The sequence below is a fragment of the Prionailurus bengalensis genome, chromosome A1 (assembly GCF_016509475.1).
Source record: "Prionailurus bengalensis isolate Pbe53 chromosome A1, Fcat_Pben_1.1_paternal_pri, whole genome shotgun sequence".
NCBI classification, from domain to species: domain Eukaryota; kingdom Metazoa; phylum Chordata; class Mammalia; order Carnivora; family Felidae; genus Prionailurus; species Prionailurus bengalensis.
Window position 1 is genome coordinate 144,792,167 of NC_057343.1, and position 15,468 is coordinate 144,807,634.

The window sequence follows — 15,468 nt, forward strand, 5'->3', positions numbered from 1 at the left end:
ACACATCCAATTTCAGATAACCCCCCTTCCACAACTTCACAGTAACTCATAAGCTACAACTCTTTCAACACCCACTTCCACAATCAAATTTCCATCTTTTTGAGATCAAGTACCAAACTTTTCATAGTACTTATGTATTTCTTCTTAACCACTTAACATTTGTAAAACCGTAATACCATTTTAAATAGTTTGCCTTTTGTTTTGTTTTGTTTTGTTTTTAGAAAGAGAAAGAGTACAAGGTGGGGTGAGATGAGGATAGAGAGCAGAGAGAGAGAGAGGAAGAGAGAATCCCAAGCAGGCTCCACACTCAGTGCAGAGCTCCACAAAGGACTTGATCCCATAACTCTGAAATCATGACCTGAGCCCAAATCAAGAGTCAAAGAGGGTCAATGGACTAAGCCACCCAGGCGTCCCCATTTTCCCTTAAGGCCTGTGGTTTTTATTACGCAATTTTGCATAGTGTGACTTTTTAGGAATGCATGTTCACATTGTGTGACAACAGGAATGTTTCCAGAGCTCTAACCTAAAGAGGCAGGGCATAGAGAAAGAGTACATAAGACTTATTTATAATAATTGTATGTGTGTGTGTGTGTGTGGTGTTGTTTTTGTTTTTGTTTTTGTTTGTAAGAAATACAGTAGGGGTGCCTGGCAGGCTCAGTTGGTGGAACATGCGACTCTTGATCTCAGGTTGTAAGTTTATGCCCCGTCTTGGGGGCAGAGATTACTTTTAAAGTCTTAAAAAACAAAAAAAAAAAAACTAAAAATAAAAAGAAATACACTGTCTAATAAAAGGAAAATATGAAATAAATGTTGATATGATAGATTAAATGCGCTACACCAATTACAATGTTTACTTTTAAGAATTTTCAGTTAACTGTTGGTCTTCGGCTAAGGTCATGGTCTAGTGGTTTGTGGGGTCGAGCCCCACATCGGGCTCTCTGCTGTCAGCGCAGAGCTGGCTTGTGATCCTCTGTCTGTCTGTCTGTCTCTCTCTGTCTCTCAAAAATATATGTAAACAGAATTCTTATGTAAAAATGCTCACAATGTCATGTGATAACAAGTTAGGATATAAAATAGTACACACCATGGCACATGGGTGGCTCCATCGGTTGAGCATCTGACATCTGATTTCAGCTCAAGAAGTGATCCCAGGGTCATGAGATCAAGCCCCACATCAAGCTCTGAGCTGGGCCTGGAGGCTGCTTGAGATTTTCTCTCTCTCCTTCCCTTTGCCCCCACTCATGCACAATACATACATACATACATACATACATAGAGTGCATACAGTATGTTCTAATTAATTGCATTTTTTTTTAAGTTTACTTATTTATTTATTTATTTATTTAAAGAGAGAGCACATGCTGGGGAGGGGCAGAGAGAGAGAGGGAGAGAGGGAGAGAGAGAATCCCAAACAGACTCCACACTGTCAGCACGGAGCCTGACACAGCTCAATCTCATGAACTGTGAGTTCATGACCTGAGCCAAGATCAAGAGTTGGACACTTAACTGACAGAGCCACCCAAGCACCCCTAATTTACTGTACTTTAATACTAGAATGAAATAAAACAAAATACTAACAGGGTTTGTTCTCTCTGGGATTACAAATGATATTTACTTTCTTCTTTATACTTTTCTGCTATTTCCCAGATTTCCTCTGATAACTATGTATTATTTTTTATAAGGCAGAAATACAGTTCTAAAATATCATGAATGTTACTTAATTCATCATTTGCTATAAAGATTTGGTCAGTATCTAGTACTGACGCACCTATAATGGATTCCATTACTAATGGTGAATTTCTGACTTATATCCCTTCTTCAAGATGCTACAATACCATAATGCTTACAACATTTTAAGAAATAAAAAGGCAATAGAGGAGGACTACTTAAAAACATTCAGTGAATGCTCCCCTCCTCAAAAAAAAGATAAAAAATTAAGAACCTAAGGGAAAATGAAAATGGCCAATAATACATAGTCTCAGGTTCAAACATGAATAATTACATTAAATGTAAATGATCTAAACATCCAGTGAAAAAGCAAAGATTGTCAGACTGGATCAAAAAGCAAGTCCTAACTACATGTTGCTTATAAGAGACACACTTTTGAATATAGTAAAACCTTGGATTGCGAGTAACTTGTTCTGTGAGTGTTCTGCAAGACTACCAAACATTTCTAATAAATTTTAACTTGAGAAACAAGCCATGTCTTGCAATACGATTAGTATGTGACGTCAAATATCACATGATCACAACTGAGCCAATGGTTCTTGAAATGAGCTTTGATATACAAGTGCTTTGGATTATAAGCATGCTTCCAGAATGAATTATGCTCACAAACCAAGGTTTTACGGTATAAGACACAAATTGGTTGATGGGGCTCCTGGCTGGCTCGATCAGTAGAGCATGCAACTCTTGATCTCTGAGTCAAGTGCTACATTGGACATAGAGCTTACTTTAAAAAAAAAGGCTAAAATGGGGTGAAAGTTAAAAGGATGGCATAACCATCAGACAAACATTTGAAGATAAAGAATATTACCAGAGATAAAATGGATCATTTTATAAGAGGATCAATTCATTAAGGAAACAACAATCATAAATGTGTGTACACTTAATAGAACTTCAAAATACATTAAATAAAAAATGACAGAATGGGACAGACAAAAAACACAATCATGTTTGGAAAACACCCTTCTCCCAGTAACTGAGAGAATTAGATGATTTCCACCACCACCACCAAAAAATCAGTAATGGAGAAGATTTGAGCAATACCAGCAATCAACTTGAACCCTGTACCCAATAACTGTAGAGTATATGTTCTTTTTAAGGGCACATGGAACATTCAGATAAAACAATAGCTTTAAAAGGAATTAATATGTACAGAATATGTTCTTTGATTACCACAAAAGTAAATTAGAGGGGTGCCTGGGTGATTCAAGTCGGTTGAGCAACTACTTCACCTCAATTCATGATCTCACAGTTCGTGAGATCAAGCCCTGCAGCGGGCTCTGCACTCACAACAGAGCCTGCTTGGGATTCTTTCTCTCCACACCTACCCCTCTTCTAAATAACTAAATAAACAAACTTTAAAAAGATAAAAAAATCTTCTAAAAATTAAAAAAACTAAAAATTAAAAAAATTAGAAGGGGCATTTTTAAAAGACATCTAGGGGGCGCCTGGGTGGCTCAGTCAGTTAAGCACCTGACTCTTAATTTTGGCTCAGGTCATGATCTCATGGTTTGTGAGTTTGGGCCCCACATTGGGCTCTGCGCTGACAGTGTGGAGCCTGCTTCGGATTCCGTTTCCCTCTCTCTCTAACCTCCCGTGACTTGCTCTCAACATCTCTCTCAAGATAAATAACAATAAACTTAAAAAAATAAATAAATAAAATAAAAAGACATCTAAGCTTCAGATGGGGAATTAAAAGGGATGCCTTTTAATGTCTTCCAAGGGAGACTGGGTGGTTCAGTTGAGCATCCAACTCTTGAGTTCAGCTCGGGGCATGATCTCAGTTTGTGGGTTTGAGCCCTGCGTTGGGCTCCACACTGAACAGGATTTTCCTAAGAATAAAATCCAAAAAGGGGCGCCTGGGTGGTTCAGTCGGTTGAGCAGCCAACTTTGGCTCAGGTCATGACCTCCTGGTTCATGGGTTCGAGCCCTGTGTCAGGTTCTGTGCTGACAGCTCAGAGCCTGGAGCCTGCTTTGGATTCTGTGTCTCCCTCTCTCTCTGCCCCTCCCCTGCTTGTGCTCTGTCTCTAAGATAAATAAAACATCAAAAAAAAATTTTTAAAGAATAAAATCCAAATGGATCAAAGAAATTTAAACAGAAAAATAAGGGGAAGGAAGTTAGAGGGGGAGAGAAAAATCGGGGGGGATGGAGGCTACCTCCAGACTAAATTTTGACAGGTTACAGAACTTAAGAGTACATGAACTTCAGCATCCTGCAATCTGGAGACAGGAAGTATCCAAACCTGTTCACTACTCATACCAAGGGCCAGCCCCAACTCTACTCAGGTTGTAACCTGCTCCTCTTTCACAATGGCAATCTGTTCACATCCCTCTCTAAAATCAACCACAGGCCCATGACAGAGTCACTGACACCAAGGCAAGTAACCAAACTAGGGCTTAATACCTAACCTAATTGCAGTTTCAACCCCTCTGTAAAATGTAGTCTTCCCTCCCCCCCACCCCCTTCAAGAAATATAGTCTTAGCCAGTTAGTCAGGAATTTTGCAGTCAGCACCAATGAGGTCATCTGCTGCATGGCCCTCTCTATCCCCCACCCAAAGGATATGAGGAAATCTACAAGTTAAGACCTCATGTTATTCCTAAGGGAAAGTGACAGTGCCTGAAACAATTCTTTCTTTTCTTTTGCTAGTAACTTCCTTGCTCCACTCTCCTTTCCATAAAAATCTTCCATTTTATAAAACTTGAAGTTCCTTTCTATTTGCTAGATGGGATGTTGCCTGATTCGTGAATTGTTAGGGTTTTTTTTTTTTCAAATTATTTTATTTTTAAGTAATCTCTACGCCCAATGTGGGGCTCGAACCCACAACCCGGAGATCAAGGGTTGCATGCTCCACTGACGGAGCCAGCCAGGCGTTCCCAATTCATGAAGTGTTTAGTAAGGCCAATTACATCTTCATATTTACTCAGGTGATATACGTTTTTTAACACCCCAAACCACATTCCACTGAAACGCCACATCCCCCACTAGTTACTCGTCTCCCCTCCATTGCCAAAGGTCTTAAAAGATCATAACCTCCCCTCCCTGGCTTCAATTCCTTAGTTCCCCAGTACTCTCCAACCCCCAGTGCCATAGCTTCTGCTCTCTGGAAACCAAAGATGCCAAAAACCCCAGGAATCCTGGTCTCCCCCTTACTAACTTCTAGAGTATAGGGTGCTGTCTGACAAAACCCAAGCCTCTCCCACCCCAAACCCCCAGATTCTTTCCTCTTCAGGCAGGTTGTAACCTCCATCACTTTATTTTCTTTCTATGTTTGCTACAGGAATGTCTGCCTTTTAACTTTTGGGTTTCTTTTTTTTTTTTTTTTTTTAAGATTTTCTTTTTTTTAAGTAATCTCTACACCCAACATGGAGCTAGAACTCACACCCTGGAGATCAAGAGTCGCTTGATGCACTGACCGAGCCAGCCAGGTGCCTCAGAATGCCTGCCTGCCTTTTAAATGGAGAGGTCTCCACTGCTGGTCTTTCCCTTCTCATTCTACATTAGGTTTTTCCAAGGTTGTAAGATTCCTTTGAGAAGCTGAGAGATACTAAGAACTCTCTTCTAGGAAAAGTATTCAGAAAAACTGTGTAACTGCAGGAAACCACTAGAACACATTCTTGAGGACCCCAGTTCCCCAACATGTCCCCATGGGTTGGTTCATTTACTCCTAGGGAAGCGTCTCCCCCAGTGGACCCTTTCACAGGCAAAAAAAGGTCCAAAACTGAGATACACAAACCCCAAATAAGTCTTTGAAGATGTTCTGCCCCAGGAGAGATCTTATACTAAGAAAAGCCAGCATCAATTCACTAGTTGTGAACATGAAAGTTGTGAGCATGAAAGTAGGCTTAGTAGCCTTGGACTAATATTATGCTAGGTACCCAATGAATATTTATCAACTGACATATTGCTTTAAGAGTTGTAAGTTTTTTGTTTTTTTTTTTACAGTAAAAAAGTTGACAGTGTCCCTAGGAATGTTAAAAAAAAAAAACCACAGGCCCAAAATGGTGTCACTTAGGTTAACCTAAATGCAGTTTCAATCCTTGAAAATGTAACTGTTAACCAGTCAACATGGAATTTCCTGGTCAGCACTAGAAGTTTACTGATAGAACCCTCCCCCTTCTGCTCCCCTTAGGAAGGCAACCTTGCCTAAAACAATGGATTCTATACCAATAATTTCCTTTTTCCCTCTCCCTCCAACCTTTGAAAAAGGCTTCCTTTTCTGTAGACTTCTGGAGCTCCCCTCTACTTACTAGATGGAATGCTGCCCAATTCGTGAATCGATTAGTAAAGCCAATTAGGTCTTTAAAATTTAGTTGGTTGAATCTTTTGTTATTTAACAGGAATAATGCTACCAAAGCCGAAGAAAATTCGTGCTGATAAAGAATCCTATTACAGAGAACATTTTCATTACTATGGTTACAAAATACTGCCATTGTTTCTGAGAACACCACTGGAGGAGTTCAATGAGCATGGAGTGAACCCCAAAAGACTGAATTCTTTCCTAGTTTTGGTGAACTACACACACCAAGGATCCCAGCGTTAGGAGACACAGTCCTCTGTAAAATCACGGAGATACAAGGCAAGAACAAAAAACTGGAAAATAAATCCTATGAAGACCTTGTGGGCTTTATTTCAAAGTGTAGCTGACCAGTTTATAAAAATGATAAACAAACCGAAGTCTGATTTTCCAGCTCTCCTAGTTATCTTTGCATAAATAAGATTTAAAGGGTTGTGTGTACGTGTTTTTCTCACTTTTGTTTCAACTGGACAGTGTTCATGAGGGGGAAAAAATGTTGTTTAATCACTGTCTACTGCAACCGTACTCCAAACCCGCAAGTGGTTTCAAAATCTATTCTGTGATAAAAACCTCCTCTAACTTTTTCCATAACAGCTGCTTTCCTTAAACAATCAGCTCAACTTTAATCTTACAAGGCAAACTACAGCAGAAAAGCCAAAGTAAAATCCTGTTTCCTTTAAAATTCAAACAGATGTTTTATGTAACCAAACCAACCCACTATTTGAATTTCCTTACACACACACTACACTGATTCCCACATTATGTTCTAAAATCTTGCAAAGGCTCACTTTAGACTACTTGGAAAACCTGATCATTTAAGACAATCACAGTAGTTTAGATTAGTAACTGGATTAATATTGCTCTGAAGATCCAATCTCAACCCAAATTCAACTGACAACCTCAAAATGTAAGGAAATTTCACTAGACACAAAGAACACAGGATCTTTAGAGTGTTAAAAAGAAAGACCCCCGGGGCGCCTGGGTGGCGCAGTCGGTTAAGCGTCCGACTTCAGCCAGGTCATGATCTCGCGGTCCGTGAGTTCGAGCCCCACGTCAGGCTCTGGGCTGATGGCTCAGAGCCTGGAGCCTGTTTCCAATTCTGTGTCTCCCTCTCTCTCTGCCCCTCCCCCGTTCATGCTCTGTCTCTCTCTATCCCAAAAATAAATAAACGTTGAAAAAAAAATTTAAAAAAAAAAAAAAAAAAAGAAAGACCCCCAAGTCAGTAAACCAAGACCTCGTATCTAATCTAAGTGCAGTTTCAACCCTCCAACTATGTAATCTTAACCACTTAGCATGAGAATTTCCTGGTCAGCACTAGGAAATTTACTGATACATCCATTCCCCTCCCCTTAAGAGGGCGACCTTGCCGAACACAATGGATTCTTTGCTAACAGTTTCCTTTTTTCCACCCCTCTCTTCTTTAAAAAAAACCTTCCTTTCTTGTATTTCTGTGATGCTCCCCTCTACTTGCTAGATGGGATAAGCTTGATTCGTGAAACAATTAATAAAGCCAATTAGATCTTTAGAATTTACTCAACTGAATTTTTTAAATGATTTTTCTTATTTATTTTTTGAGAGAGGGAGGAGGGACATGGGTGGAGGGGACAGAGGATCCGAATCAGGATCCACACTATCAGCACAGAGCCCGATGTGGGAGTCCAACCAACTCTCGAACCGTTGAGATCATGACCCAAGCCTAAGTTGGACGCTTAACCAACTGAGCCGCCCAGGTGCCCCAAATTTTTTTAATTTAACGACAGTTATAATTACAGGTACTGAAAACAACTCAAAAGGTAAAATGTAATTGTATCCAATGGCTAGCTCTGCAGACATCCCATCTTATATAAGGACTTCCTTTTTAATGTCAAACTATCTATCATGGATGAACTGGCCACAATCTACTCTGAATTGTAAGCAGACGATGCCATCCTTCTTGTTCTACCCTTGCAGTTCACATTAAAACACCCGGGACATGGAAAAGTAAGATTCCAAGGATCACAGCTGACTCACTCCCAGGTCTTGAATAGCTGTGGCAAATCTACAGGTGACATTTATACAGAAAACCAGGCAGAAGCAAACAATGGAGAAGAGATTATCTCATTACAGTCAGAGGCTGCCTTCCACTCCCTACAGGTCGGCCCTCTTCAAGCCTCCCAGCCAAGGCATCCCACTCAGACTCCCAGCCAAGCATCCCACACAGCCAAAAGCTATTTGTCAGCTTGCCCAGGTCAGCTATAAAGCAGCCCAAGAAAACAAATCTGAGTGATCAACCCTCAAGCTAACTCTCCAACCAACATGGCCACCTTCACTCTCTACTGCTTAAAGTAAGTGACAGACTGGTGTTCATAACAACCTGAACTTGGCTAACTACACATTTCTGAACGTTCTTTCTCTCTCAGCTCACCAGTGAGCTATATTAGTCAAGAGTTCAACATCAGCCAGTCCCCTTGTCCCACCCTTTGTCAGTGTGGGAGAGCAACTATGTGGGCACTTTACTGCATTCTGCCTGTGTTTTTCAAAAATGAACAGAAAAATAAAAGTGCTGATACTAGTGATACGACAAGACTCAATGTAACTGAAACAGAGATGGGCACCTTCGTACAGCAGGAAAAAAATGACTCAGACACCATCTAGGTAGATAGTATCTGTATAAATCTATACATATAAAGAAGATCAAATTTTAAAAAATTGTTAAAAATGACTGAAATAAATCTTCAATGATGATACTGAAAAAGGGTAATTCAGATTTCCTTCATTATTTTTGGTATTTTAGGAATAGAAAAGCACACAAACCTATTAACACATATGCTTATGAATTCACTTCCACTCATCCAACTTTATTTAACACCTCTGGAGAATTCATCATGTTTGAAGGCAAAAGACTACCTACACCTGACTGTTAGCTCAGAAAACATGAATGGCTGCAAAGCAGTACTCAGTGCCTGTTAAAAACTTCCCTGACCAGAGGGCATCTCGCTAGCTCAGTCTGCAGAGCATGCGGTTTTTGATATCAGGGTTGCGAGTTTGAGACCCACGTTGGGAGTAGAGATTACTCTAAAAAAATAAACAAGGGATGCCTGGGTGGCTCAGTTGGGTAAGCATCTGACTTGATTTCAGCTCAGTTCATGATCTCACAGTTCATGAGCCCTGTGTAGGGCTCTGCACCAACAACAAGGAGCCTGCTTTGGGATTCTCTCTATCCGCCCCTTCCCAGCTCAGGCATGCTCTCTCTCAAAATAAATAAGTATTTTTCAAAAATAAACAAATAAATAAACAAACAGAAACAAAACTTCCTCAATCACCCAATATTTCACAAAAAGAGTAGGACCAAATACAGCACAGCACCTACAGTATAACCTTAATTTTGCTAAGTAAAATCACATATACTAAATAAGGGTGACTGGACTATAAAATATCAGAATATGGTTCTCTGGGTGGTAAGTGTGATGTTTTTCCCTTTGAGTCTCACAAATACCCCCAATTCATTCAAAAGCACATCAGTCATGAACAGAATGTGTGCCTGGATGTCTTCCAAAGGGAAGAAGCATCATGTGATGTAATGAGGACCTAATATTTCCAGTCACTATTAACAAAGAGCTATAGGGAGAGTTTTCCATCCAAAAGCACTCAACAGGGGGATCACCTAGTTCATGATAGGTACTCCGTCTAGGGGAGAGAGGAAACTCATACATGCAGTAACCAGGAAACAAGTCCTGTGCATCAGATGACCGAGTACTAGGTGGTGTGGACAAATCTAAGTGCACATTCAGAGAGAACTCTCAAAGCTCAGGGAAGATCATTCCTAAGGAAATGCTTCTTGAGCTTATTTACTTTTTGTGGAAGTCTTCATGGACTCTGTGTGTGTGTGTGTGTGTGTGCGCGCGCGCGCACGCGCGTGCGTGCGTGTCTGTGTGTGTTTTCAGCTACAATCTGGAGGTGATCAGATGCCCTGATGAGGAAGACCCATTCCAGTTCACACTTCCTCAGAGGCCACAGTCTTAAGAGTCTCCTATGTGGGCTTTGGTTACCTCTAACTCTGAGGAACCCAGGTTTTGTTAACCACTGTTAATAGTGAGAAACGGTGGAAATTACAAGAAATCTCAACACAAAGCCACTCTTCACAAACCCTTGCATTAAGGAACTTGACCAAACTCTAACATGGCCTCTGGCAGCCTAAGGCTGCATCCCTGGGATGACCCAGCTGTCTTTTGCCTTTCAGTTCTAGTCTGGAAAAGCTCTGAGCTGTAGGGAATATTTATACATCTCAATGGGACAGGAAGAATGCACAACTGTAAGCCCTCTTTCATAAATGCTCTAAGAAAAGGAGGTTGGGGCCTGTTTCAGGTGCTGGCTAGAACAGCAAAATCTGGTCTGGAAGAAGCTAGACCTTATCTACCCATGACTGGCAGCTAGCAATATCTATCAAAACAGCCCAATAGCTGTGTATTCAACTGCCTTTGGTCCTTTATAGGCAACCATAATAAGCAACAGTTACTCATTATTTATATAGAGCAAGAATAATGAGGAATGGCAGTCTTGCAGTTAAGAGCCCCAACTTGAGTCAGGTGGGCCAGTGTTCAAGGCCTGGCTCCACTACCAGGTAACATCAGTCAAGTTAATTATTTCTCTGTACTTCAGCTCCCTCCCCTGCAAAAGAAGGCCAATTAGAACATTAATTGCCCCTGAAGGTTGCTGTGAAAAATGTATGACATAATGTAGGTAAAAACAGGTAGCACATTGTAGACATGAAATTAAAACTTCAGCTATTGCTTTTACTATCATTAATGTTTATACTTGCCTGGCGTAAACCCTGCCAAGCTTTATTCTCAAATTGCCTTGAAAGCATTGTCTGGACTTTTTTTCTTTTTTAAAATTTTGTAAAAATTTAAAAAAATTTGTTAATGTTTTATTTTTATCTTTGAGAGCATCGCGCGTGTGAGGGAAGGGGAGACATAGTATGTGAAGCAGGCTCTGCACTGACAGCAGAGAGCCCGATGTGGGGCTCAGACTCACGAACCGTGAGATCATGACCTGAGCCAAAGTCGGATGCTTAACTGACTGAGGCATCCACACACCCCTGGATTTTTCACTTACACATCTCATTTCACCTGACGGTGTATAGTGTCATTTTCTGTAGCAAGTTTCCCCCACACTTCCACCCTTAACTAGCCCTTAAGTTCCAGGACAGCAAGGAATTTCTTTGTTCATCATCCAGTCCTCAGGGACCTACCACCACAGTGCTGAGTGACCAAAAGTGTTGAGTGACCACTCTCTCTTGTAATCTCTCCTTACATTAGCATCCATTAGCAACAGCATGAGCAAAATCTAAGTGTATAGCAGAGTTAGGGCAAAAATAAGATGAACTAGAGGTGAGGTGCAGGTGGGTACGGGCCACTAACAAACTAAGAGTTTTGGGATTCCTTACTGTGTGCTAAATCATGTACTTTGAGACTTTATGTCTAGATCACATATAATCCTCATAACCCCAGGAAGTATTATCACACTCATTCTACAGTTGAGGAAAACTGAGGTTAATAGAGGGTAGGTAACACGTGCACATTCACACCAGCCCTTGTTGTCCAGATTTCCCAATTCAAACCCAGACGTGAGTCCATAGCCCAGGCTCTTTTCTGAGTTACACATCATCCCGTCCTCAGTTAAAGCCCACAAAATTTTATCTCCAGCCTCACACTTCTCCCAACTTAAACATCCAACTGGTGACTTACCCTTTCCATTTAATTTACAATAGGTTTCTCAGGGCACCTGGGTGGCTCATTCATATAAGTGTCCAACCTCAGCTGGCGTCATGATCTCATGGTTCACGAGATCGAGCCCCACATCAGGCTCTGTGCTGATAGTACAAACACTGCTTCGGATTCTGGCTGTCTGTCTGTCTCTCTCTGCCCTTCCCCTGCACATGTGTACATGCTTGCCCTCTCTGTCTCTCAAAATAAATAAATAATAAATAAACAAACAAATATCTGTAATAGGCATCTCAAATGTAACAAAGCCAAAAGAAAACTATGGCTCTTCCTTCCCTAATGTCCTCCTCCTCCCTTTAAGCCTCCTATCTCACCTCATAAATGGCACCATCATCAATCCAGTTGCTGGAGCCAAATACAGAATCGTTCTTATTCCCACACCCTACTTCTAATCCACACAAAAGTGCAGCTCTACCTCTAAAATTTGCCCAGAAGCCAGCAACACCCCACTGTAAGCACAACAGCCTACATTAAGGTACCGCACTCTCTCCTCCTCGGGCTATAGCAACAGCAGATTGCCAAGATTTAAGCTCCATCAGGAGGCATTTTTGTTCACTGCTGCAGCCTGCTTGCACACAGAACAGGCAGTTAAAAAATACTCACTGAAGGAACAGCTCTGACTGCTCTCCCTACCTCCACTCCAGTCCCTAATATGGCTGAGTCTTCACAGCTCCCGAAGGGATCAAAGTGTAAATCAAACCACAGTTCCCACTGAAACAAGAACAAAGCCCAAACTCCAAAGGCAGCTGACAGTCCCTGGCCGCATCGGGACCTGCCTGCCTCTCTACCTCACAGGCCTCACCGATGATACTCCAGCCCTCCTGGACTCCCTTCGGTCCCACCCAAAGGCACTCTGCCACCAGGTCTTGTTCCAGTACTAGCACTTACTGTTTCATTGTTTACATGGTTTACGAAATACCCCCACCCACAAATAAATGGACCCCTGAGGGCAGAGATGATTTTGTCTGGCTCACTGCCCTATCTCTAGCTCCTGGAACAAAACAGATGAAATATGATTATTTCTTCCTCCCTGGTATGGGAGGCCAAGGAGACCTGTGACTGGCTTCTGAAATTCAGGGCTAGGGGCAGTCTTACCCAACTAAGCCCTTAACCTGGACACTAAATCCAGGTGGTGTCATAATTGAATTGAATTGTTGTATGTCCAATTGGTGTCCAGGGAGTTGGGAAACTGGTTGGTATGAGGGGGGAAAAACCCCACACATTTGGTATCAGAAATGCTGTGAGTAAAAAGTTTGTAGGTGCTCAGATTAAACAAAAGCTTGGTAGAATAAAAGATAAACTAAGTAACACAGTTAATTAATTTAAATAAATAGGTAGGTAGACTTAATTACGATATGCCGAGTCCTTTTAATGTACACCTAACAGACTCATTCGTAGGAAATCATAGTGTCATCACCCCCTCACTGTGTTGAGACCCACCACAGTGTTGCCTCAAGCAGTCCAGAGAAAGCAGAAGTTAACTTTCCTGTGATGAATGGCCAGGATTTGGTTCTTTCCAAAGTCCTGAGAGGGGGATTTTAGAAACGAGTCCTTCAATCCTGCCAAAATATCAACCATACCAATAATTCTTTTACAAGACCCACTTCAGTACTGGTAATCATTTTCAAAGCCCTAAATTAGCTGTTTGGAGTCACAGAAGGCCTCAAGGACCTTTCAAAGGAATAGGGGAGGACAGATGCTCCTAAATATCTACAATTACTAAATAATGGAAAGTGTGGCATCAAATTGGAAAGCAACTGGAAACAATGAAAGATGTGCAAAGTTTTGAGATTGGGAACATTCAGAAAATAGCTTTTCCAGTCCACATTGGTCTCAGAAGCCCTGGTAAGGGGGTAAGCATCCTCTCTCTCCTTGCCGGACTCAAGGCAAGGCATTACACCTCGAGTTAAAAATAGTTTCCTCATCTCCAAGAAGAACAACGCGAATGCATGTCAGGTACAGTATTAGACCTCTCAGCGTCACACGGCCACTCGAAAGAGGGCGTATTATCTGCCAGAATAATAGGCCAGTAACGAAAACTCACAGTTTAACCCCTGCATCACTTACCGGCAGGCTTTGACTGCCGTGAGGTTGCCTGGATTCGGAAGCAAGAATATCCCCGTACCTGAATGCCCCCCGGAGTTACATTCATTTGAAATCAAACAAACAAAAACACCCCATTAAAATTATGTGCAGAAATGCTGTACAGAATAGGGAGGATAGGCAAGAGGGAGTTCGACATCCGGAAGGCTTTGCTTACTGCGTCTTTTCTTACTCGGCAGGAAGGCGTGAAATTAGCATTAAAGAGTTAAAACTTACTAATTCTGCCCAGATGCGCTACTAACCAGTAGGAGTCGCCTATCCAAAGTAGACAAATATATTTTAAGATATTATATGAGGGTAACTGGCAAGTTCAGTTGAAAGAAGGGACGGGAAGGCTCGAGCTCTGCCCAGGCAGCAGGTAGCGTGCAGCGAGGGTTGCGTCGGGAAACTCAGGAAGCAGGGCTGGGTTAGTCTTCCCTGCGCGCGGCCCTGAGAACCATACTTTGGAAACAAGGTTTCGAGACGTTCTGGAAGGCACAGAGCCAATGCTCTAGGCTTGCAAGATGCCAAGGGCAAACTGCCTGCACCATATGACCCGAGTTTTGTTCACCGCATGAGAAAGAAGACGTTGCCTAAACGTACGTCTTTTTCTGGACTCATCAGGTAAGCCGAACCTGGTGGGCTACGGGGCTCAACCCCACACACCCTTGCCTTGAGGGGTCGGCGACACTCTCCAGGAGCAGTCGGGATCCTTCGCCCGAGCCCCGCCTGCCCCGCCCTAAGCGAAGTCCCTAAGACCGGACGGGAAGACCTCAGGGTCTCCTCTTGGGCTTCCCCGAGTGCCTTCCAGCTCGCGCGCGGCACAGGGCTTCCCCGACGGCTGAGCGCCGCCGCGCTCGGGCCCGAGGCACTCACTCACTTAGACTGCGCAGTGTCAGCCCCGGGCGACCCACCACCCGCCTCACTTTCAGCCGAAGATCTGGATCTGGGACTTGCACCCAGGGAAGCCGTAGGTGCCTGGGCTCCCCACCCCGTAGCCCGACCCACCTCCCCCCACCCCCCACCCAGCCGCACGCTTCCCCAGCTCACCTGGCCCGCACAGCACTGCGCTGACATCCTGGCGGCTGACGACCACGGGCTTGCTCGCCCGCTCCCCGCGTCCCTCCGGCCCTCCTGGCTCCCTCCAGCCGCGATCACCCCTTTCTGGACCAGCTCACGCCTCCACGCCGATCTGCCCCAGCCAAGCGCCAGGCACCGCCGCCAGGGTGAAAACAACCGCCGCCAAACCCCGCCCCGCCGCTGCAGACCCCGCCCGCCCCCTCGAGCCACGACAGCCTTTGCTCCGCCCCGTGCCCGCCCCCTCCCAGGCGGTCCGCCGCGGAGCAGGCTCGCCCGGGGCTCGCACTTCCGCTGGCGTCAGGCGGCGGGGCGGCTGCCATCACTTCCCGGTGCAGTGAGAGATCCGAAGTCCGCCCACCGTCGGGCGGGCCCGGCGCTCCCGTGCTCCCGCGCCGGCCGGACTGCGCTCGGTCCTGAGGAGAGCGCAGCGCCCCTTTGACCGCCAGCTCCAGTCAAGGAGCTGGTTGCTAGCTCCAGTAAAGCTTAAATCCTTAACTGAACGATTGCTGAGTGACCTGTACC

General features: G+C 43.5%; 1 protein-coding gene across 1 annotated transcript in view; it reads right to left on the reverse strand.

Moving 5' to 3' along the window:
• The window catches only part of SERINC5 (serine incorporator 5), a 103,484-nt gene extending 88,242 nt beyond the window's left edge, over positions 1-15,242 (reverse strand). The window contains exon 1 of the mRNA XM_043592961.1: positions 14,917-15,242. Within this exon, the coding sequence (XP_043448896.1) occupies positions 14,917-14,943 (27 nt within the window). The 5' untranslated portion in view covers positions 14,944-15,242. The remainder of the gene's footprint in view (positions 1-14,916) is intronic.
• Positions 15,243-15,468: the final 226 nt, after the last annotated feature.